This window comes from Manis javanica, chromosome 3 (assembly GCF_040802235.1).
Source record: "Manis javanica isolate MJ-LG chromosome 3, MJ_LKY, whole genome shotgun sequence".
NCBI classification, from domain to species: Eukaryota; Metazoa; Chordata; class Mammalia; order Pholidota; family Manidae; genus Manis; species Manis javanica.
In genome coordinates, this window is record NC_133158.1 from 39,472,083 (window position 1) to 39,493,925 (window position 21,843).

General features: G+C 56.4%; 1 protein-coding gene across 28 annotated transcripts in view; it reads right to left on the reverse strand.

Annotated features, from left to right (window-relative positions):
• Positions 1-726: 726 nt before the first annotated feature.
• The window catches only part of PCBP3 (poly(rC) binding protein 3), a 285,967-nt gene continuing 264,850 nt past the window's right edge, over positions 727-21,843 (reverse strand). For 7 of the 28 annotated variants that reach the window (XM_073231199.1, XM_073231215.1, XM_073231213.1 and 4 more), the window contains 7 exons: positions 21,580-21,723; positions 18,125-18,166; positions 8,133-8,211; positions 7,448-7,507; positions 4,591-4,643; positions 2,322-2,491; positions 730-1,428 (listed from right to left, as the gene is read on the reverse strand). In XM_073231199.1, the coding sequence (XP_073087300.1) occupies positions 1,392-1,428; positions 2,322-2,491; positions 4,591-4,643; positions 7,448-7,507; positions 8,133-8,211; positions 18,125-18,166; positions 21,580-21,723 (585 nt within the window). In that variant the 3' untranslated portion in view covers positions 730-1,391. Of the gene's footprint in view, positions 1,429-2,321; positions 2,492-4,590; positions 4,644-7,447; positions 7,508-8,132; positions 8,212-18,124; positions 18,167-21,579; positions 21,724-21,843 lie in introns of all 28 variants that reach the window. The other 21 variants (XM_073231212.1, XM_073231201.1, XM_073231202.1 and 18 more) reach the window with 17 other exon arrangements.

The window sequence follows — 21,843 nt, forward strand, 5'->3', positions numbered from 1 at the left end:
GCATGTCGGTGAGTGTGTGAGTGAACCGCGTAAACCCTAAGCCATCATGGGGACGTGGCCAGGCACTGCTATGCTGTGTACCTCAACCAGGGAAACCCGGGGAGGCCAGGGGGAGTGTCTGGGTGGCCTGGGCATGTGGGGCGAGTACCAAAGTCTGAGATGCAGCAGCTTCCTCACAGGGAGGACAGGTACGTGGGCAGGAGCTGGAGACAGTGTGTGCAGGCCACTCTGGGCCCCCGGGTCCTGGGCAGCTTGTGGGAGAGGCTGAGAGTCATTGTCTGCCCTTGAGTCCCTGCTCTGTCCCGGGGCCAGGTCCTGTCTGTCCTGAGGGAGTGCAGGGCCTGCTCCCAGGGCCTGTGTCCCCGCCAGGGCTTCAGGAGGGGCTCAGTGGCCCATGAGATGTGAGCACAGCTGGGTGGGCTTGCTTGTTGCACAGTGAGCTGAGGACAGTCTGCAAGTGGACACACTGTGCACTCACTGCCACTGGGAAGTGCCCGGGGTCTCTGTGTGGCCAGCCTCCCAAGTGCACAGCCGCAGTGGGGAGAGACACAGGCACAGGGCAGGAACAGAGCTCTCTTCACTGTCGTTTAGGAAGTTTTGCCAAAGTAAAACCAGAAGGACTTGTGTGAACTAAACATTTAAATGGGGAGAAGGGCCAAGATCCTCATTAGTGTTAGAAAGAGCCAGCTTTTTCAGACAGCAGCCGGCCACAGGGTCAGGTGCAGGCAGGGGCGCGGAGAGGAGCCAGAGCCAGGCGGGGCAGCGCACGACATTTATTGAACTTGGACGTGTGCAGAGGCACTTCCCAGGCAGCCACCCAAAGCCGCCCAGGGGCCCTCGCGGGCTTCCCTGACATGACAGCCAGTTAGGGCCCCATACCCCCCCGCTGTGCCTGGGGTCAGGACCCCCATCCTCCAGTCTCCTTCCCTTGGAATAAAGGGCAAGGCATGCCCGACCCTGAAAGATGTGTGCAGACAGGAGGACCCAGACAACCTCAGGCTGGGCAGGGAAACAAAGTCAGCAGGTGTGGCCAGGCGCCAGTGGAGCTGCTCAAGGCAACCACAGCCCTGGACGGTGTGAGAGAGGATGGCTTGTAGGACATGAGGTCGAAAGGTCGAACCAACTCTTGAACAGGTGCACCACACAAAGGAAGGCTATTTCTAAACTGCCATGGATGGGAAGGCCCCACAGCATTTAAAATCATCAGCAGTGCATGCCAACGTGAGCCTGGGGCTGACGGCTTTGCTCTGTTGGCATCTCTATGGCATAGATAAGTTTTGCTAGTAAATTAAACCTCTATTTATATTTGAGACAAGGGGTGGGTGGTCTGTACAGAGTGCGCGAGCCAGGCAGAGGTCAGGGTCCTCAGAGTGGAGAGCTCTGGGCAGGATTCAGAGGGCGCCCATCCCAGTGACCTCGGATGTCAGTCTAGAAGAGAAAGAGCCAGAGGGGACACAGGTCATGCTGTCCTCAGACAAGGGGATCAGGATTGGGGAATGTTGCTCTGTGGCCTTCTGATAGGGTCTGTAAATAACTCCTTGTCCTGAAAGACTGTCCCTGGTCACTGCTTGGTGGCCATGAACTGGAGACCAAAGCCAGGAAGAGGGAGGGGGACCCACCAGGGATCAGATATCCATGGGGTCTCCTTCCTGCCCACAGGGGCCCACATGCCTGTTACCATCGGGAGCATGACACTACCACCTGGAGAAGCAAGCCACCAAGCTGTTTCTATGGCAATAGCTGGGGGGCACTGGAGTCACACTGCCCCTGGGCTGGCCTCCCCAGGGGTCACACTGTGCTCTCCAACATGACCCTGGGTAGGGAGGCTGAGAAGAGTGGCCTAGGTGTGGCTGGGAGGGTCCGGCCTGGCTCTCAAATCCTTGCCATGGGCTGGGGGCCCAGCTGCAGGACCTTATCACCCCCAGCCACATAGCCACATAACATCTGATGCTTGGCATAGTTCCTGACAAGCTTCTCAGCAAACATGTGGGTTGGAGGGTCTTCACAGCCACAGGACATGTGACAGCTGTGTTTGCTGGAGCTACATAACCCTTCATACTGACTTTCCAGTAACCAAGTGAGTATTGCCCCTGAGCCCTGGGCAGTGTAGCCACCTTCCTGGAAATGCTCTCACCCCCAAGCACTGAACCCCTCCCTGGAGGTTCATCAGGGTGAAAGCTTAAGTGTGACAGTGCAGAGGGTACGGGGCCTCCATTGTATCCCACCCCCACACCCGGCCAGAGCAGCCTGCGGGGAGGCAGGGCTCCGGCCACAGCCCCCAGGCCCTGTAGGGACATAGGACAGGCCTCCTGGTGGCTCACCTGGCATTGATGAGGTACTGGGCAAGGCTGATGTTCGCTGGGGTCCCTGTGATGGTGACCTGTCGTTCTGCCGACCCTTCTGTGGCATTGGCAATTTTGATCTGAGCTCCAGACATCTGTCGAATTTCATTGATTTTGGTCCCTTGGCGTCCAATTATGCAGCCTATTAGCTAGAAAAAGAGGATGGAGGGATTCCTTGGAGATGAGTCCTCAGCAGCCCGAGCCCAGCCTTGGTCTCTGTCCCAGGCCACCAACTCAGTGCTTCCAGCAGGAAGCTGTACTGCCCACGTGGGAGGGACAGAGGAGGGGAGCGGGGGTAGCTGAGCTCTGCGTGCAGCTCCCCTACTGCAGGGGCTCCTGGCAGACCAGGAGGGGCAGAGGCAGGTGGCTACCTCACCCGCTTCATGCCCTCTGGGGGCCCAATGCCAGCACCAGGGCCAGGGCTGTGTTGATACCTCCTAGGCTATATCCTCAGGGTGGAGGGATGCTTGTTTAAAACCGGAGTAAAGCTTGCTGCTGCCTAAAACCTGTCTTTTGATGAACTTAGTTGAAATTCTGAGGACCCACCACATTCCCGAAATTTCCTTCCACTGTGCCCTCTGAATAAAGATGGGGTGCAGCCACCTCTGGCCACTCGGCCCACTGAAGCGGGAGGCGGGCACCGAGAACAATGCAGCAGAGGGACCAAGCGGGGTCTGGGGGGACACAGAAGCGGCATGTGTGCCAGTCTGCAGCCGGGAGGCCAGGCCACCGCCCTGCGGCAGGGAAGTTGCCTTGGGGAAGCCCCGCCCAGCCGGTCCTGCTGTGGGCAGGGGGATACTCCAGACACGCCTCCTGGAGGTGGCGGCCACAAGTGCGGGCTTTGATGGTCAGAGGAGGGGCCCTGCATTCTGTGAGCCCCGAAGGCAAGCACAGGGACAGGACAGGACAGGCGGGTGGGCCATGCCGTGGGCTTCTGACTCCGCCTCCCATTGGCCTGGCCGGGCTCGGCACTGGTGACACCGTGCTCCTGTGTCAGCGAGGTGTTGCTGCAGGGCTGTGGGAGGGCGGGCAGGAGGGAAACCCACACGCAAACGGAAACCCAATGACCCTACGCCATGACAGTGGCTCAGGGGGACGCAGCGTCTGAGCTAGTTCTTGTCCCTGAGGTGGCCCGCAGGGTCCGGTTCTAATCCCTCTCCCGGGTTAGAACAGCTGCCTCACGGGACCTTACCAGTCTCTCCCAACCTGCAGACAGACCTCCATCTCTGGGCCGCTCCGCGTCCACCACCTCCCGCCCCTCACCCCGTGTGGGGTCGGCGCCCTGGACCGGCCCTCGCCCGCTGCTGGGGGCCGCAAAGGCTGCTTCCTGCCGGGGCCAGGCAGCAGCACTAGCCCCCGAGTGCCCGGCCACCCGCTCCATGTGCGGTCTGCGCAAGCGCCCGTTCTCCCCACCTCCTGGCTGGGGCGCCCCCGTCAGCCCCTGCTCTCATCCTCGGGCTGTCTCCCCTCCTGGGGCGGCACGCCTGTGGCCCTGAGCCCCCCACCCCGCACGGGTCTTGCTCTACCAGATGACGCTGCGGGGGCCCGGGACCAAGGCGAACAGCCGCAGCCGTGGCCCCGGTGCCCCTCGGCCGGGGCACTGCATCTGAGAGGGGCGTGACGAGTGGCAGGCCTCTGCAGCCAGAGCGGCCATCCTGCCAGCCCTGCCACAAGCGACGCCTTCCCGGCCCAGGGCTGCCCTCCTGACCCTGCGCGCTCCTGCCCAAACAGCAGCTCTCTCCTGCCACCTTGCGGGCCCCGTGGACATTTAAAGAAAGCCGCCTCCCCACAGCAGCCTCTGTGCTGCCCTGGCAGCTGCCCCCGCAAGACATGTGCCCACGCCCGCCCTGGTGTCTTGGTTTGGAATGGGAATCAGCATTCCTAGGGGAATCCAGGGATTCAGAGGAGGGTTCCAGGGGCACTGGGCGTGTGGAGAGGCCATGCTGGCAGCAGAAAGGAGGCAGAGGCTGGAACTGAGGTGTGCTGGGTGCAGATGCGCCTGTGGCACGCTGCCGGGGCACACTTGGGGCACCTGCCCTCTCCCGAGCCCTCCCGCTGTCCATGGGAGACCCTGGACCAGGGTGCCTGGCTGGCTGGCTGGGCTCCTTGTGCTTTCCAGCCAGCTCTGGCAACCGGATTCCCAACCCCTGAAGCCCCTTGGTGGCTTTCTTGGCCTATGTCAGGAGTGTGGAGGGGTGGGGGGGGCGTGGCAGAGCAGAGCTCGGGGGAGGGCTCTGGGGGTACTCACATCATTGGGAATGGTGAGCTCGTGGGTGCTGGCTGGGGGACTGGCGTCCAGACCTGGGCACACCAAGGGGACTCTGTTAGGCCGGTAGGAGGTGGTCACCCTGGACCCTGCGCCCCACACCCAGCCCAGCCCCAGCTTCTCTCCAAACAAAGAGACGGAAACCCAAGTGGAAGGATGTCTGCCTCTCTGCCTGGGCACGTGGTGGCTTCCCCCCGTCATGCTGCTCAGCCAGCCGCTCACAAGGCCCTTCAGACGCCTGGAGGCCCTAAGCCAAGTGGCTTGCAGGGCATGGCACGGGTCACAGCAGGGTCTCCTTGGTGCAGGGGGCACAGGCTGGGTGACCCAGATGACCCTGAGCCCCTTCTCCTTGGGTTCTTGCCCCTTGCCATTCCCTGACCAGGCTCGGCAGCACAGCCCCTCATTCCCTCTGACCTGGCTCTGGCCCAAGGCCCCTGTCCAGCTGGCTCCCCACCTGGCCCTGGGAAGTTCCTCCACTTTGCAGCCAGGAGACCTGATAGCGCCCCTGATTCAGAAGGAAGCTCTGGGCCCAGAGCTGGGCTGGTCTCCACAAGGGTGGCCATACCTGAAATGGACAGGCCTCGCAGGCACCATGCTGCACACTGCTGCCCTCCCACTGAGTGCCCAGGCAGACACACTCCTCAGAGCTATAGGGGCAGGAGCCGCTGTTGCTCCAGAGGCAGTGACAACAGAATGCAGGTGGGCTGGATGCATGGCTCTAGCACTTGGTGCTTCTGTCTCCTCCCTGGAGGCCTCAGATGCCAATCCATGCCGGAGAGACTGCTCTTTCTACCTGCCCAGACCCAAGAGCCTCCATCACAGCCAGCTGCTGCAGACTGGGCTCAGGAACCTTCAGAATATTCCAGAACCTGAATGCCTCCCCTGCCCCTGCCCCTGGGTCCAGAGGGGGTCTTGAGGAAGCCAGATCAGGTACCTTCAGGACTGCTCAAAGCCGTCCGTGGCTGGCTCCCCACTGCTGCCGGCCTCGCCCTGCTCCTTAGCCTGCACAGCCTCCCCTCTCCCCCGCTGGCCCACGGCCCTGACGCCTCCTCCTGCCTCTCCTCCATGGCGCTGGGCCGTGGCGTGAGCACCCTGGGCCTTTGTCTCCCGCCAGGAGGGCCAGGCTGTTCTGGGTGGGGCCCATGGAGCACGGAGCTGGGCCCTGTGCTGAGTCATCAGATTGCCACAATTGCCTGATTAAACCTAGTGTTTCCATCCTTTATTTATTTTAAGAAAGGTATTTTCAATATTTATTTGGTTGTTCAAGCATCTACACACATCCCATAGTGACATTTAAAATGGCATCTAAGACATTGCCTTAGCTCTGTTTGAGTCTTGGACAGCAACCACTGGACAGCCTGGTTTGTGGGGGGACATAAAGCCGTCACACCTGTTCCTTGGTTCGTTGTGATGAAGGGGCAAGTACCGACTTCTCTTTAAGGGAACACCGGGTGCATACTCTGAAGATGCGTCCGTTTAGACCCTATCTGTGCATCTTGGGACCAGGCAGCCCAGAGGGAGTCTCTCAGAGGAGATAATCCATACTCCACACAAAACACCCAACAAGCAAATGCCTAGTAACCTGCTGCTGTGGCAGGACACTTGTGTGCATGCATGTGGGTGTGCACGTGTGTACTGTGGGTCCCACCGGCCTTGGGCAGGGAGGCCATGTACACACGTGCCCCATGTTCCTTCTGCGAGGGCCAGTAATGCAAGAGGCAGAAGGCCGGGTGGGGGTGGAGGCCGCCTGCCCGAGGCAAGCCACACTCCAGGGGTCCCAGGCGTCTCCAGAAACCATCTCTGGGTAATCGTATGGAATTACATTCAGCTGTAGACGGCTCAGAGACATGTGTGTTGTCACCTAGATATGCAGCTCTGTAAAGGCTTAGACTTCAGTACCATAATTAAAATATTCTGTGAATGTTTTTCTCTAATTTCCCTTCATTACATTCTGCATTAACTTAATTACAGGCTGCCCTGGGACATCACCAGTGCATGCAGCATCAGAGCTGCGTCTCAGCTCTGGAGAGGTGCCCCTGGAGCTCCGGGTGCACCGCTGGGCCGCACACCCTGAGGGACGGGTGGGGGCAGACCCATGGGGATCCTGGGACTCCCTGATGCCACAGCTGCCACTTGGGGCCCAGAACACACTGGAGGGTGACAGCCATGCAGCCGGGAGCGCTTCTCTCCTGTGTCCACTTTAGCTGGACATGCACTTTCCAGCTCTGACCCCTCATAGAGGGGGGCCCCTCTGCCCAGGCCATGCTTTCAGCCCTAACTGCATTGTCAGTGAGCCACTCCCCGGCTCCAGGCCCAGGGTATACCTACAAGCCTGGGCCCTGCCCAGATATCCCACATACACCTTAATGCAAATCAGAAGGGGTGCAGCCAGACCCAGCCCAGCTGGCCGTCCCGCAGCGCTCACAGCTCCTACGACTATCTGGAAAGCACACATCCTGGCAACTCGCTCACTGCAGATCCCCACAGTCTGTGCCCCAGGAGGACAAATGATAACAGACAGTAGCTCTGCCACATTCGGGGCCTTTCGATGACAAGCAGCTGTGCTCTGAGCACTGCCCACACGGCCCCGGCAGCATACAAGGCTCGCCCACTTGCTGGCAACGGAAGCTGTGAGCCGTGTGTGCAGACCCGGTGCTGGCCACATGGCTGTCCCTGGGCAGCCCTGGCCTCCCCATCACCAAGGCCCTAGCCATCCCCGTGGCAGATGCGAGCAGCCCCTCGCCCCCTCCTTCCACCAGGTCGGTCACTGGGGCCAAGGAAGGGCAGCTTGGGGCCTTCCTGGCCTGCTGGCTGTCCATTTGGGGTGGCTTTGCTTTACCTGACGACTGGCCCATCAGATTTTGAGCTTCTTCGGAGGAGTGTAAAGGCAGCTTCTCTCCTGGAGAGCAAAGAAGAAACAGATTTAATGTTTTGCCCTCAAGGAGATAAGCAAGGTCACTTCAACTAGGGAAGCTCAAAATCTGACTGGTGCACACACAGCAGACCAGTGGTCCAGTGGGGTCTGCAGTGCACAGCCAGGGTGTGGCTCTGCCTTCACGGGAGGAGAGGGGCCCGGCTGGCCAGACGCAGCCGAGGTGAGGCCCGCCCGCCCCCGAGCACTCAGGGTGCCCGGTAACCACACCCTGGGCCAGGCCTGGCTCATCAATGTGTTCCTGGGTGGGTGCCACTCCCAGATGGATAACAGGCTCCCGCACAGGGCATGCCTGTCTGCCCGTCTCAGTTCTTGCTCCTGGGAGGGCCCTAGGGTCCTGTGGGCAGCGGAGCAGGCCCAGACCCTTGAGAGGTGGACATCTCCTCACACAAAGCCACTGTGAGATGGCTTGCCCACCAGACAGGCCTCCCCGCCCGACCCAGTGGCGTGCACGCCATGCTGTGTTCACGCTGCCTCCTTTGGAATTCAAGCTAGATCGTGCCTGCTCTGCTCCCTACCCTCAGTAGTGCACTCAGACAGTCAGTCCCCGGGTGAGAAGAGAGGAGGTGAGAAAGGGCAGCTGGGTACGTACCAGGGAAAGCGGGGTTGGTCTGTCCGAGGGGAGGAAAGGGGGTTTGCTGCATGGCCAGCTGGTGGAGCTTGGTCAACTGCTGGGGGCAGGAGGGACATGAGAGCTAAGAGTTATCGTCATCGAGTACAGGTCACACCAAATTAAAGGCAGTCACAGAGCTTCATACAGACAGGGGGCCATGCGGACACATGGCAGACGCAGCAGAACTCAAGGACTTGGCCTGGCAGAACCAATGGGCCCTTGCTGGCGGGCATGCCGAGCAGCTCCCCACTCCTGGCTCCCTGGCAGCTCCAGCCTGAACCAGCTGGCCCTCCCCTCTCATAGGCCCGGGCAGACTAGGAGCCCCGCCGGTATGGAGGGGCAGGGACGGTATGCACAGGCCGCCGGGAAGGGGAGGTCTGGGGAGCCATGGAACAGGACCAGTTGGGCCTCTGAGGGCCCCCTGGTCATGCTGTCACTCAGAACCTAGCACATCCTTGGGAAACCCACATGAGGCTCCCTTTGCAAACCTTGGCCTGGCTCCAGGCCCAGCCCTGCCTCGCTGCAGGGCATCCCTTGACCAAAGAGGCCACTTGGAGGGGTTGACCTTAGCTCACACACTTGCTGCCTGTCACTTCCAGGATTACAGAACATCATGCTGGAGGTTCCCAAGGAGGAAGTGAGAGCCACAGAGCAGACAGACAGGCCCCTGTTGGAGCCTCACTGCACAGGCACCTGTGTCCAAGTGGGCTGCTCTCTGGCGTCATCCCCCCCAGTCACTAGACGTTCAAGGGGTGGCTCTGAAATGAAGTTTAATTTTATCTGAGCCTCATTTCTTAAGTAAAACTTAATATAACAGAAGATAAAGGTGAATGTGGAGGGGCCACATTTGGGGCTGAAGGCAGGGGCTGCATGCTCACAGTCCCCACACACTTTGTAGACACAGCAGTGGCCTCAGGCCTGGCTGGTGCCCAGGGCCGTGTGCACCTCCAGCCGTGGAGGCCAGGCAGTGTGCTTGCCTAAGGAGCCTGACCTCTCTGAGAGACACCTGCCTGGCAGCGGGTGGGGACACTCAGGGGCCCTCAGGTCACACGTGGTGGGCCAGATACCATGTTTGCCCACCATGCACAGTCTCGGGGAGGCAGCCACTGTGCCAGGGGCCCCAGCGCGGACTCCACACCCGCGTGTCACAGAGGAACCCCCAGGGTGACAGGGGAGGGGGTTGCTGTCAACCCAGCGCCAAGAGAAAGGCTGAGCGCCCTTCCCAGTTCCAGGAGGACCAAGGCTGCCCCAGCCGGCTCAGCCTCTTCCTGCTTCCACTGGTCAGGGTCTGGCATGCAGACTCCAGCTGCAGTGGAGCTGCGACCACCCTGCAGCTGCCCAGTCACAGCTCTGAGGTGGAACCTTTGCTGTGTGAGCTGCTGGGACCAGGGTGGCCGTTGTCCCTGAGGTCTGTCTCTCCTGGATGCTCCTGTCACGCCTGCCATTCCAGATATGTCTGCTTCCCTCCCTCCCGCCCTGGAAGTGGTGAGCGCATGTGGCAGCAGCCCCCCGACCCCAAGGCTCCCTCCATCTCTGGGCTGCTCCCTGACCTGGAGCGCTTGGTGGGGCCTGACCAGAGAGGACTGGCCACAGTGGGGCGGGGCTGGTACATATGCTGCCAGCATGTCTGCCCAGTGACCTAACCAGGCAAGGGGTGATGCGAGCGGCTCTGCACCGGAGCCCTCAGAAAGGTGCCAGAGGAGTGGCCGAGGAAACACTGCCACAGGGCCACCAGCTGGAGTCACAGGGACAAGAGGGGAGAAGTGGGCTGCCTCCATGATGCCTTGGGTGACATGACCCTACAGGTATGACAGTGCGGCATGAGCGACAAGAAGGAGCCCTGAGACGGTCCATGCCAAGAGCCTCCTGGGGACTCAGCTGCACAGAATGGATCCTGCAAGCCCACCTCCCACCTGCAGGACCCCAGCCCCGGGCCCTGTGCACAGCAGGTCACACCAAGTCAGGGGGCATCTGGCTGTACTCTGAGCTCATAGACAGGTGTGAAGTCCTCACAAGGGGGGTCACTCCAAGTCCCCAGCTGGAGGAGAAAGCCCCATTTCCCGACAGCAGACGAGAGCGAGCAGCGAAGGCTGTTCACTATCAGGCTCAGCGCCCGCCCACCAGCTGCTCTCTGCACTCGGGCCTCTATTTCACCCTGTCCCTTGCTAGTACCTCTGAACCCCAGGCGGCTGGCCTTCTCCCCAGGAGGGAAGGGGCTCTACCTGTCCCCACGCCCCCGAGTGTGCAGATGTGTGCTCGCAGGAGGCAGGGGACAGTGGGGCTCTGGAGGTAGGAGGACTGGCCTGAGCGGCTGCAGCAGGCCCAGCCCCACGGACACCCCCGTCTGCTCTACAAAGGCCTCTGCTGCCTTTAAGACGAGGGCCCGTGGAGGGAGCAGGGGGCTGTGCACTCGAGCTGGGTGCATAAACACCATAGACTGCCAGGACTTTCCTGCTGGCTGCCCAGCCGCCCAGCGGCTTAGCTCCCCTGGACTCTCCATTGGCCCCGGCGCAGCAGCACGACAAGGCACGCTCAGCAGTCAGCTCCCAGCCCACCACGGCATGTGTCACAAGCTAACGCCTAGGCCCAGCAACCCCAGCTCTGACCCCTATTACCGAGATACATTTGCTGCTTGTATGAAAAGCACGACCACATTAGCAAATAAATCCCCCTCCAACCAGGCACCCACAGACATACAGGGTGTCTCTGGGATGAGGTGCTGGCACACAGCGGCTCCCAGACAAACACCTGCACAGCATCTGGACGGACAGGTGTCGGCTGGCATACTGCTCTCATCTTGACTCTGCCCTAGGTCAAGTACTTCACTTCTCTGGAACTCAATTTCTACGTTTTTTTAAAGGAGCAGGCAGGACTAAGTGCCAAGGGGAATTCCCGCTTGAGATATTTCAGCCATCAAAACATATCAGACTTTTGGTGCCTCCAAATCACCAGGTGAGGGAAGAAAGAGAGGCTGGAGGAAGCAGGGTCTCATATTATAGATATTTCTCTGTAACTTGCCTTTTCCACTTAACAGTATGTTGGAATATAGACACAGATACATACTAAACACAGACAATACTAAAATTCCAAGTACCCATATATACACAAGTCGAGGAGTCATCACTAAATGAACCCACCATTGCAACTGTAGGCACCAAGGGCATGCCACCCACAATGGGCGCTCAGCGTGCAATCATGCCAGCTGGGCACAGATGAGGCCAGAAGACCCCTGCCTGAATGAGTACAGAGGGGTGCTCTTGCCACCAAGAGTGACACCACACAGTGTGGTGCGGCACACAGGAACCTAGCGGTCGGTTTGCTGGAAGCCCCTCTCCCACTGCTCTGCGTGACCCAGCAAACATTTGCTTACTGAGAATTTACTTTTTCATCTTCCTTTGAAGGCCCACATCCCTACCCACTGCTCCTTCGTTCAGGATAACATATACCTCATTTTCCCTGTCTTTGCTATCTCATAACTGTGTGGATTCCCCAGACCTTTGTGACTGAATCTGATTTTCTCCTGTTAGTCTGTCTCCCCATTTTCACTCTTAGACCAGCCAGAAGAACCTTAAAGGGTAGAGGAAGGTTTCCTCTCAACACAATAATCTTCCTCGTAGTGCTGTCATCTGCATTCGTGCTTCCTCCTATGATAGATGTCTTTTCCCATTTTCCTATTTTTGCTGACTCACAAAAACTCTTTACATATTTCAGATACTAATTCTATTACATGTGCTGAAAAGGTCCTTTCCCCACTCTATTTATGGTGCCTTTAGAGAAAGATAATTAAAAATTTTAATGTAGTCAAATTAATCAGTATTTCCTTTATGCTTTGTGCTTATGCTTTAAGAAGTCCTTTCCTGACCTATGAACAAAAAGATATTTTCCTTTATTTTCTTCTAAAAGTGAAGTTTTCCTTCTTGTGTTGGAAGTTCTGTGATACATAAGGGACATTTTTGCTCATGTGAACAGCCCACCATCTACTCTCTCCTCTGTGACCCATGTAGGCAGCTCTGACACAGACAAGGCCTCCTTACCCACATGGGTGAGATTCCCACTGTCAGGTCCAGTCTCCCTTTGCACTGAGACCACATATCACAGTATGTATAGCCCTCAGTAAATCTCCACATCTGCTCGGACAAATCTCCCTACTATACATTCCCTTCACAAATTTCTTGGTGATTCTCAGCCTTTGCGCTCTGCAGGCATTTTAAAACAGTACTTTAAGTCCCTGTAGGGATTTTGATTGGAGTTGTATTGCATTTGCACCTCAATTTGGGAAGAACTGACATTTTAAAGTTACTTAGTGTTCCCATTCATGAACATGGTATGTCTCTCCATTTATGTTTGGTCTTTAACTTTTAATAAAAACACGTTTTAATTATTTATTTCAACTTGCTTTTTAGTAAGGGAGTATAGACTATATGATTCCAATGCTTGAATGGTGATGAGTCTTCCTTATGGTCTGGTATACAATTAAGTGTGGTCAGTGTTCCCATGAATTCTACGGCTACACTGGGTGCAGGATTCAATATATGCGCATCCTATCAGGCTCACTGTACTGTTCAGAGCATCTTTACTATTGTCTGACCTTTAATGAAAGAGGCATGCCAACATTCCACAATGCCTGTTAAGATCTCTTTGTGGCTTGTTCTTTTCTTTATAAAATATTGGAAGATGTTTTAGATGCATATAAAATTTGAATTTGTGTCTCCTAGTGAACTGAACCCTTTATTAATACGTAAGGACTAAACAACAAATTTGCCTTAAAGTCTTGGTTTGTCCCCACTAATATTAACATTGATACATAAGATTTTGGTACTAGGTTCCTAGGATAGCTTTTTATATTCTTTCCATTTTCTGGGACCTTATTCTTTAAGTGTATCTCTTAAAAAAAAAACTACTAGTTTTTTGGCTTTTGTCTGCATGTCTATTTCTTTGAGGTTTTTTTTTAAGTCTGAGGTTTTTTATAAAACTTTTTTTAACTTTGCTCACAATATACTATCCATGAAGACCAGTTGTGCATTTCTAACTGTCCACATTTCCTAGGATTTCTTTTCTTTCCATCCTTCCTTCCTCCCTCCCTCCCTTTTCTCCTTTCCTTTCTCTTCCCTTCCTCCCCCTTCTTTCTGTTGTCTTTTGTATTGATTAATAATTTTTCTCCACTTACTCATTTTCCCCTCTGTACCTCACAGAAGTTATATAACTGAACTGTCTTCTGTTAGTGGCCACTTTGAAATGTAACATGTACATTTAAAGTCTAAGCTCAGCATCTCCACCTGAATATGTTCATTCCCTCAGCCCCATCCTGCTCTATGATTCATTTTTGTCCATTTAGTTGTTTCATTAGTTCCACAAATTAGCCTTGATATTGACTTTATAGACCATGTTTATTTTCACTGACCCAAATGGTTACATTTTAATGGAGTCAAACCATATTTTCTTTATGATTGGTGTTTGAGTGAATGAAAGAAAGGGTACTTCTCTTTGCTCACCACTCATTCTTGCTTACCCCTGCTAGCCTGCCTGCACATCACTTTCCTTTTCCTGAAGGGCGCCCATCACAAGTGCAGTCACAGCCGTGCATCTGTGAGTATCTGTTCTGGTCCCTGGAGGACACCCCTGTGGCAGAATGTGGGTTGTCGGCTGTGGCGCCTCGCTCTGGCCCCCACTGCTCCCGCTGAGAAGCAGCCTGGCCCCTGTTCTGTGGCTTTCCTGACTCCTTTTCTCTCTGACTGCTCTGAAGATTCACTTCTGGTACTGGTGTTACATGGTTTTACTTTGCTATGTCTAAGAAGGATTTCTTTTTGTTTGTCTTGTTTGGGATTTGCTGGGATTCCTGGGTATGGGGACTGGTTTCTTTTACTAATTCTAGGAAGTCCCCAGCTCTCCCTCACTCCATGCTGTCCTCCCTTCTCGGGGCTCCCACAGACACACGTGTTATCAGTGTTTCTCAGACTTTCACATACAGAAGAGCCATGCAGGGGTCTTGTGAAAATGCAGATTCTGACAGAAGGGCAGGCTGGGAGGAATGGCCCATGAGGGGCTCAGCAGCAGAGGCTGCCGACCTACGGGTCTAACACCAGTGGGCAGAGACACAAGCTGTAGCTCATGCCCACAGTGAAGGTTAACCTGGACCTCCTAATCTCCATAGCCCTGCCCTGGCAGCAGGTGGGGCAGGGGCAGCTCTCCGCCACTCGGAGCCACAGGAACTCAGAATGGGCAGGGTCAGAGGTGTAGCCCATCAACTGGGTGGTTGGGGTGTGGCTACTCTTTCCACTGTTTTAACGGGAGGAGCAGCTTTAGTGCCATCACACCAAAGGGTGGTAGAGGCAGACCTGAGGAAGTGGGCGAGGAAAGTACACCATGACCATCAGGGTGCATGTGTTCACTCTCTGCAGGTCCACAGTCAGTGATGCAGTGCGACAGCCCCGTGGGTGGAGGGCAGGAAACACTTTCCACACAGGGCCTGACTGGGCGTTCTGCTGCCTCACTGCCGCCGTGACCCACAGATCTCTCCCTCTCTCACTGCCCATCCTGAAGAGCGAGCTTCCTGGCAGATGCTGGTGTCCCTCTGGCTCCCAGGCACCTTACCCCTTCTGCAGAAGTCCAGTGCCCAGGGAGGGAGCTGGCTCTACTGCTCACTGGCTCTTTAGCTCTGGGCAGGTGGCCTAGAGAAGCTTCTGCTTCCCTCTGAAAGCCAGTTCCCACAGTTGGTGCCAGGCTCAGGCAAGAAAGGAGAGATGGCAGGTCCTCTGCGGTCATTTCCAGCCTGCTATTTTGTCTGGTTGGCTCTTGACATCCCTTTAAATGAGGAGGTGCTGAATGACCAATGGCTGGGAAGCTCTGAATACCAGACATAAGGATTCAGGCATGAGGGCACACTTGCCAGTCCTTCCAGAAGACAACCTCCTGTTGTAGTCTCACTAGCATAATCCTGGGTCCTGGCCATGCTCTCTGTATCTGCTCCTGTCCCAAGGCCCCGCTGCCCCCCTTCCCCTTGGGCAGGACGGTGGGGGTAAGTGGCAGCTTCTGTGGCTGGCTGCAGCTGGGGCTAAGGACTTGGTCCTCCAGGCTCCCACCATCCCTGTGCCACCACAGAGGCTTCCAGAAGGGTTCAGGTAAAGCCAGCTAGTGGCAGGCAAGAACTCGCAGGGCACTTGCCAGGGTGTGGGCCCTGATAGTTATTTAAGAAGGGTAAACCAGAAAGTATGCTTCAAAGTCAGGTGCATAAAAAATAGGTATTATTTTAGTTCTAGATAAACAAATACTCAGCTGTAGGAAATACACTTTCTCAGAGTCTTTGTCAATCCAGGAAAGATATTAAGCCACCAAAAGATGACTGTGCATGTGCCCACTGTGGTGGAAATATTTAAATTGTATATTCAGTTATACTATGAAATAAATTAGTTATTTCCTGTAATGGCACATTTGGGTTCTAAGAAATGAAGCTTTAAAATTCATCTGAATGCCAAGCTCAGATGGAAATTGCCTTCCTGGCCATCATAGCCTGTCACCATTCATTTCCTTTTGTTCTTAATGGACGTCTGGTGACGGCCTGGACTTCCACTGCCTGCACCCACAAGAAAGGAACTTCCCACGTCAGTGACAACAGTGCTTGCCATACGTGGGGCCGGCCTGAGAGCAGCATGCTGCAACGCCATCTCACTACACACAGCTGAGCACTTTAAGTCTCTACCAACACGAGAGGCAATTCTGTAAGTTATCTGCAAGTTAAACTAATCTGAAAAGAAACCTGTGATCTACCCATTTTTAAGAGATGCTGAGAAAATCATATGGAAAAAGAAAACATGGATATGAAAAGCAAACCAAAGTCTGTCATCCTTACATGGCACAACCCACACCTGTGGCGAGCTCAGACAAGAAGCACTTTTCTATAAACTTGGGAGGCCAGACCGATGCAGCCTCCCTGACAGCTTCAGACCCTGTGGCTGCAGGAAGTCACAGGCCTTCATCCTGACGTGTTCTCTGGGTGACCTGCCCTTCACTGGAGGCCAGGCCACTCTGTTGGCTGTGAGTTATGACGCTTTAATAAGTCAAAGAATGAGGGTTCAAAACTGCCATTCTTTGCACACCCATTTCTAAAGGCACAAGACCGCTGTCCTAGAAATTAGCCCTCTGACCCACGTGATGGCACGTCCTCACCTCCCGTCACCCATGCAGGCCCCCTGCTAGGAGCCATGGGACCTCCACATCCACTGCCCTGCCCGCCCTCCACCCACTGTGCCTACACTCAGGCCATGTTCCTGCCCTTGGGGCCGGCTGCCCTGCTCCCAGGCTCTACCCGCTCACCTGCAATCAGGCCCCTGTGCTGAGGGCCTGCACCTGTCTGATATGGCGGTCTTACAGAGCTCCCGGGCTCTTTGTGCTCATGGGCTATGTTGTCAGCCTCCTATAGCACTTTAACTTGCTGAGTGGGTTTATCTCTTGCCCCTCACGGGATGCCGAGCATCCTCATTGCAGAGAATGGAGTATCTGGGAATCACCAGTAGAGGTCGAGTTTCAACATGTGTGCCTGGAAGGGAGGCCAAGGTGGCCATGGCTGGTGGAGGTGTGGGCTGCTGCCTCAGTGGGCTTAGGTGACGGGCAAGGGACAGGAGGAGCTGTGGAGTGTCACCAGCCCACCGGCTGAACTCGGGCTTCTGTGCCCTCCTGGTTTCTACTGAACAAGCGGAACCCAGCTGCTTTGTGCAGGACAGCGGCTTCCTGAGTGGGGACAGGAGACCTAGGTGGCCAGTGCAGCAGCTCTGCTGCCAGAGCCACTAAAACCTCTGGGGCCGTGCCCAGGTGGGGAAGGGCTTCTCAGTGGCTGGGCACAATGTGTCACTTAGTGAGGAGTTTTAACAAGGAGGGGCTGTCAGCCTTTCTCTTCTGCTGAATAGAAACTTCCTGCACTGCCAGGGACTCCATCTCTGCTTCACTGCATGGGTGTTTACTGTCAGTCACCACTGAGGAGCCCGCCTGGCCCTGCCCCGTGTGCGGAAGGTTTGAGGAAGACCTGGGTATTGCTGTCACCTGGCCCTTCCCTGTGTGGACAGGTGCGTCTCAGCTCCCAGAGACATATATATGAAGCGCTTTCCCAGGAGAGGCAGAAATATGCAAAATGGTTTGGAAACGAAGGCGGCCTCCGCAGGTTACTTGAGGTGTGCTCTGTCTGCGAGCCAGGAAGCCCACTCCCCACCTGGGTCTTCTCTTGCTTGTTTCTTCTTTTCTGTTTCTTCCCCCACCCTACTTTTTCCAGTATCAACTGGCGAGGACCTTGCTGCCTGGTGTCCCTAAAGCCCTGTGGAGAAATGCCCTTCTGCTCACAGCCCCGGGAGAGGCATGTGGCTCCTGGGGGTCCAGGCCAAGAGGAGTCTGATCCCGCCCCCCGCGGTGCATTCTAGGGTGTCTCTGTCCTGCAGCACTAACAGTACAGTCCGACGAGATGGAGTGGGAGGCACGGGGCAGCCCGGAGGACAGGCATCTCACTAGTGCTACCAGGGAAGCCAAGGCCTGTTGGGTGGCTTTGGGATACAAGGGGCCCTGTTTCAACCTGTGCTCTGCAAGGGAAGAGCGTAGCTTTAGCTGAGGCCTTTCCCAACAATCTCAGAAGACCTGTTTGGGGGCACATCACCTAACTTCTGGGCCACACATAAGGCACTGTGCTCTCCCTGCCCACCCAGGCAGGTGCCAGGGTGGAGTCATCCTGCCCTGTGTGCAGAGGAAAGCCCCAGACTACAGCAACAATCAGAACAATTTGACATCAGGCCAAGTCCTCCGCACGAGTAGAATTAGTGCTAAGAGGTTGAAAGTTATTCAAGGTCATATGGATACGACAAAGGTCAGGAACATTGAAAAAATGGTATTAATATTATTGTGTAATATTAATATTAGTAGCAATTTAACAGCAGCATGCAGGTAGGTAAATGGCAATGAGAAGAGGAGGTGAAAGGCAGACAGAGAAAACTCACATCTGGGTGGGGGATGGCATACTGTCCCTGGATCGTGTAGGCCTAGAAAGAGAGAGACACTGTCAGCCCACGAAGTGGCCAGCGCTAGTCACCCACCGGCATCACTCCCCTCAGGACAAGGGCTTTCTCGGGAGTGGGACCTTCCTGTGAGCAGCACCAGGCCACTGGGTAGGGTGTTCCCCTCCAGAGGTGTCCCACCTGCCCCCAGTCATGCAGGACAAAAGGCAGATCCTCCCAGGGCACCAGAAGTGCAGAAACCAGCAGGGTCCTGGTGTTCAGTGTGGTCAGTGCCCCTTGGTGGTATGGCCGGGCTACCACCAGACACATGAGCCGGGAGACCTCGCCCCCCACTTTCTGGAGAGCTGCAGGAAGCCGAGGCTATCAGCGGGGAAGGAGGGAAATGCTTCCCACTCCCCTGATTTCTCAGAGAAAAATCCCTAAGAATGATCTGACCCCCTTGGAGATTTACTAATTATTAACCTTTTGAAAATTTATTCAATGATCAGGAATAGATACTTTTGGGTTATCCCCAGAAAATCAAACCAGAAGAAAACCTTTAAAAGGTGATTTAAAACGAATTTTGCAAAAGCCAGATTAGGAAACGCACCCTCATCAGTCACCGGACTGGCTGACCCAAGTTCAGCCTCAGTGGACTGGTTGGTTGAGTGGGGCGGCATGCCCCTGGCACGGCCCCAGGGCACAGCATGCACCCCAGGCATCACCTTGGTTTTGTGGTTTCACTTGCCTCAGGATGGTGACCTGACTGGCCATAGAGTGTGGACCCCGTGGCCTCTCCCGCAATTCCACCCCATCTGCCTCAACAGTCCATCAGCCACAACGCTCCAGAAACTCATGGGACAAACAAACCACACAGAGTCAAGGGAGAGTAAAGACCGAAGACTTGCGGTCAGGCCTCATGTGGTGTGAAAGTGCCAGCCGGGGCCAGCGATACTGGGGCCCTCAGCACGGGTGGCACAGATGTGGAGGGATGTGGCTCCCAGCCCCTGGCCGCATGGGGGCTCCCATCCACGTCCTAAGTGGACATGTAGTGCCCAGCCATAGGGGCCTTCACACTCGGTGTCCCTAAGCACCCAAGAGGGAAACTGCAGGCAGGCCATGTGTCACTTTTGTGGACCCCAAACTGAAGGTGGTTTCCAAGGTTTTACCAAACTGCAGGTTTTAAATTGCTGAGCATTTTCATGATCAATGATCCAGCCTGGGGGTTAAAGCCAACCAGTACTAGGCAGGGGCCACCAAAGGTGAGGCCAGCTGGGGCGAGGGTCTGTGCCACGGCTTCAGGGGCAAGTAAAGGAGCCTCAGCAGATATGGCAGTGGCTTCATGCGAGCAGCAGTGGGGCTGCAGGGTCTGCGTCCGTCAGGACCCCATCTTCAGGTCTATGGGGGTGCTAGCAGGCACGCAGTCCAATGTCCCCGACCATACAGGGTGTGGAGCACCTGCTGCCCCCGGGGATGTCCCCTGGGCTGGCAGGCCTGGCGGGTTGGGGCCTGCTGCCCTCACAGCCTTGTGCACCCAGGTGGGACCGCACATACTTCCCCACGGGCGCTCCCGCATCCTATGTGGTTTAGGTTCCTGACTCATTGTTTTGTTCACTTAGGTGCTGTGTTTCTAGTTCTATTTGACCTGTGTGAGCAGCTTATCACCCCCTGTGTACAGAGGGAGAGGAAAGCCAGACCTGAAATGTGAGAGTGGCACTATGCAGTGGGGACACCTGTAGCAGGCTGTGTCCCCCAACCTTGGGGCAGGCTGAGCACCACGGGGATGGGTACCTTAAGAAGACACGTCTCTAGTGTAGGTTTTGGTGTGTCCACATGTGGGTGGCTTGGGGGCCAGGTTCTAGAGAGGATGCCTTGCTGGCCAGGGTCTTTCACACCCTCTCCTCTGAGCTTGCACTGTGGCTCCTTGGATAGGTCACCTGCACTGCAGCAGTGACTCACGTGACTGCCCCCATACATGACCACAACTAACCATGAGCCCGGCTGCCCCAGCACAGGCTAAGATGCGCCCAGCCTGGCAGCTGATACCTGTGAGAGCAAGGACCTGGCTGCCCTAATGCAGGGGTGGACCCACCCTTGCCATGCCCATGGATGGCATGTGGCAGGGCCCGACCACAGCATCGCAGCCCAGCCCATGGGGCCTCCACCTCCCTGCTGAAGGAAGCCCCACTGTGCCATGTGGCACCTTCACTGGTATGTCCGCATGCCAGGCCGGAGCACATGGGGAACCAGCCTGCCATCTAGCCTGGCCTGAGGAGGAAACCCAGAGCCCTCAGAGTTCTGAACAAGGCTTGCTTCTGGGCCTAGGGGAAGGCTGTCCACCCCAGCTGCAGAGGGTGACGTATACACATGAGGGCTCTGGGCAGAGGGAGGGCTGCAGGGGACTTAAGGGTGAGCCCTCGCCTGCCCTGAGCCATGCAGGCCACGTGGGGGCCCTACAAATGTTGCTGAAGACATGGGCACAGACCCTGCCCTCCCCCTACCTGTAAGCCAATTAGAAGATCTGGTAAAATTCCTTTATGTAGTAAAGAAAAACACAGAGAAGACAAATTTGCCTTATCTTTGTTTCTTAATGGCCACTTTCCCGACCCGGGTCACCTCTGGGAAGTCTCTGTCTGAACTCTCCCTTGAATAAACACACACGTCATTGCCGACCGGACGCAGAGCTCCTCCAGGCCCGCTGGCTGGGCGCTCCCAGAGCCCACAGACCACAGCTATGGTGACCCTGGTGGGCAGGGGCAGCTGAGCTCCCCTGCAGGGGGGCCCAGCACCCAGCAGCAGGGGCTGGGCCCTGCTCCCTCTGTTCAGCTCTCTCCAGGGCCTACTAAGTGAACTGTGACCTCAGACGGAAATTTCTCTGTGGCCCAGGGCCTTCAGGGCCCTTCCTAGTGGAACAGAAAGGAGGTCAGTGGCTGCAGCCAACAACAGGCGTGCCACGTGGCCCTGGGCTGGCCTGGGGCAGGGGACAGGGTGGGGCATCGCTGTGACATGGAGGCTCTTGCCCGGCCAGACGTCTTCCTTTCCTTGGGGCACGACCTCCCCTCACGTACCCCAGGACCCCTTTGTGGGATGTTTGTTGGGAATGTGTGTTTCAGGGGGAGACGGGACCCTAGATGCCTTGACTAAGAGTCATTAGTCACCTGCAGTGCTCCTGGCCCTCCACCTGAGCATTTTAAAAACACCTGAGAACTAGATTTGGGCGGGCATGGCCCAGGCAGGACAGGGTGTGCACTGGAAACTGTCCTCCTGCAACAGGGCAGGGAGATGCTGCACAGGACGGCACCTGCCCTTTCTGCCTGCTGGACACTGTCCTGCCTGGCCTCCCTCACGTGGTGGCCCACATCCACCAGGTGCCTGGCAGCGGGCTGGGAGAGCTCTGCGTCAGGCATGGGCGGGTGAGGACGTGCACGTGAGGAGGGAGAAAACCTGAGTGCACTAACGGGCAGCGGCGGGGGCTGCAGTAAAAGGCTGAGGTTGGCAGTGGAGGCCGCGAGCGGGTCGGCTCTTACCTGACCACCTGCAAAAATGACAGGGGTGGAGGCGGGCTTTGGGCGGTAGGGAATGGTGGCACCTTTCGGTGGGGACTAGGAAAAGGGACAGGAGAGGGAGAGACAGCGTTAGAGCAGCTTGCAGCGACCATCCTCAGGGGAGGTCTCCTTCCAGAGCCCACCCCGCTGCACCGCCTGCCCCCAGGCCCCAGTGGT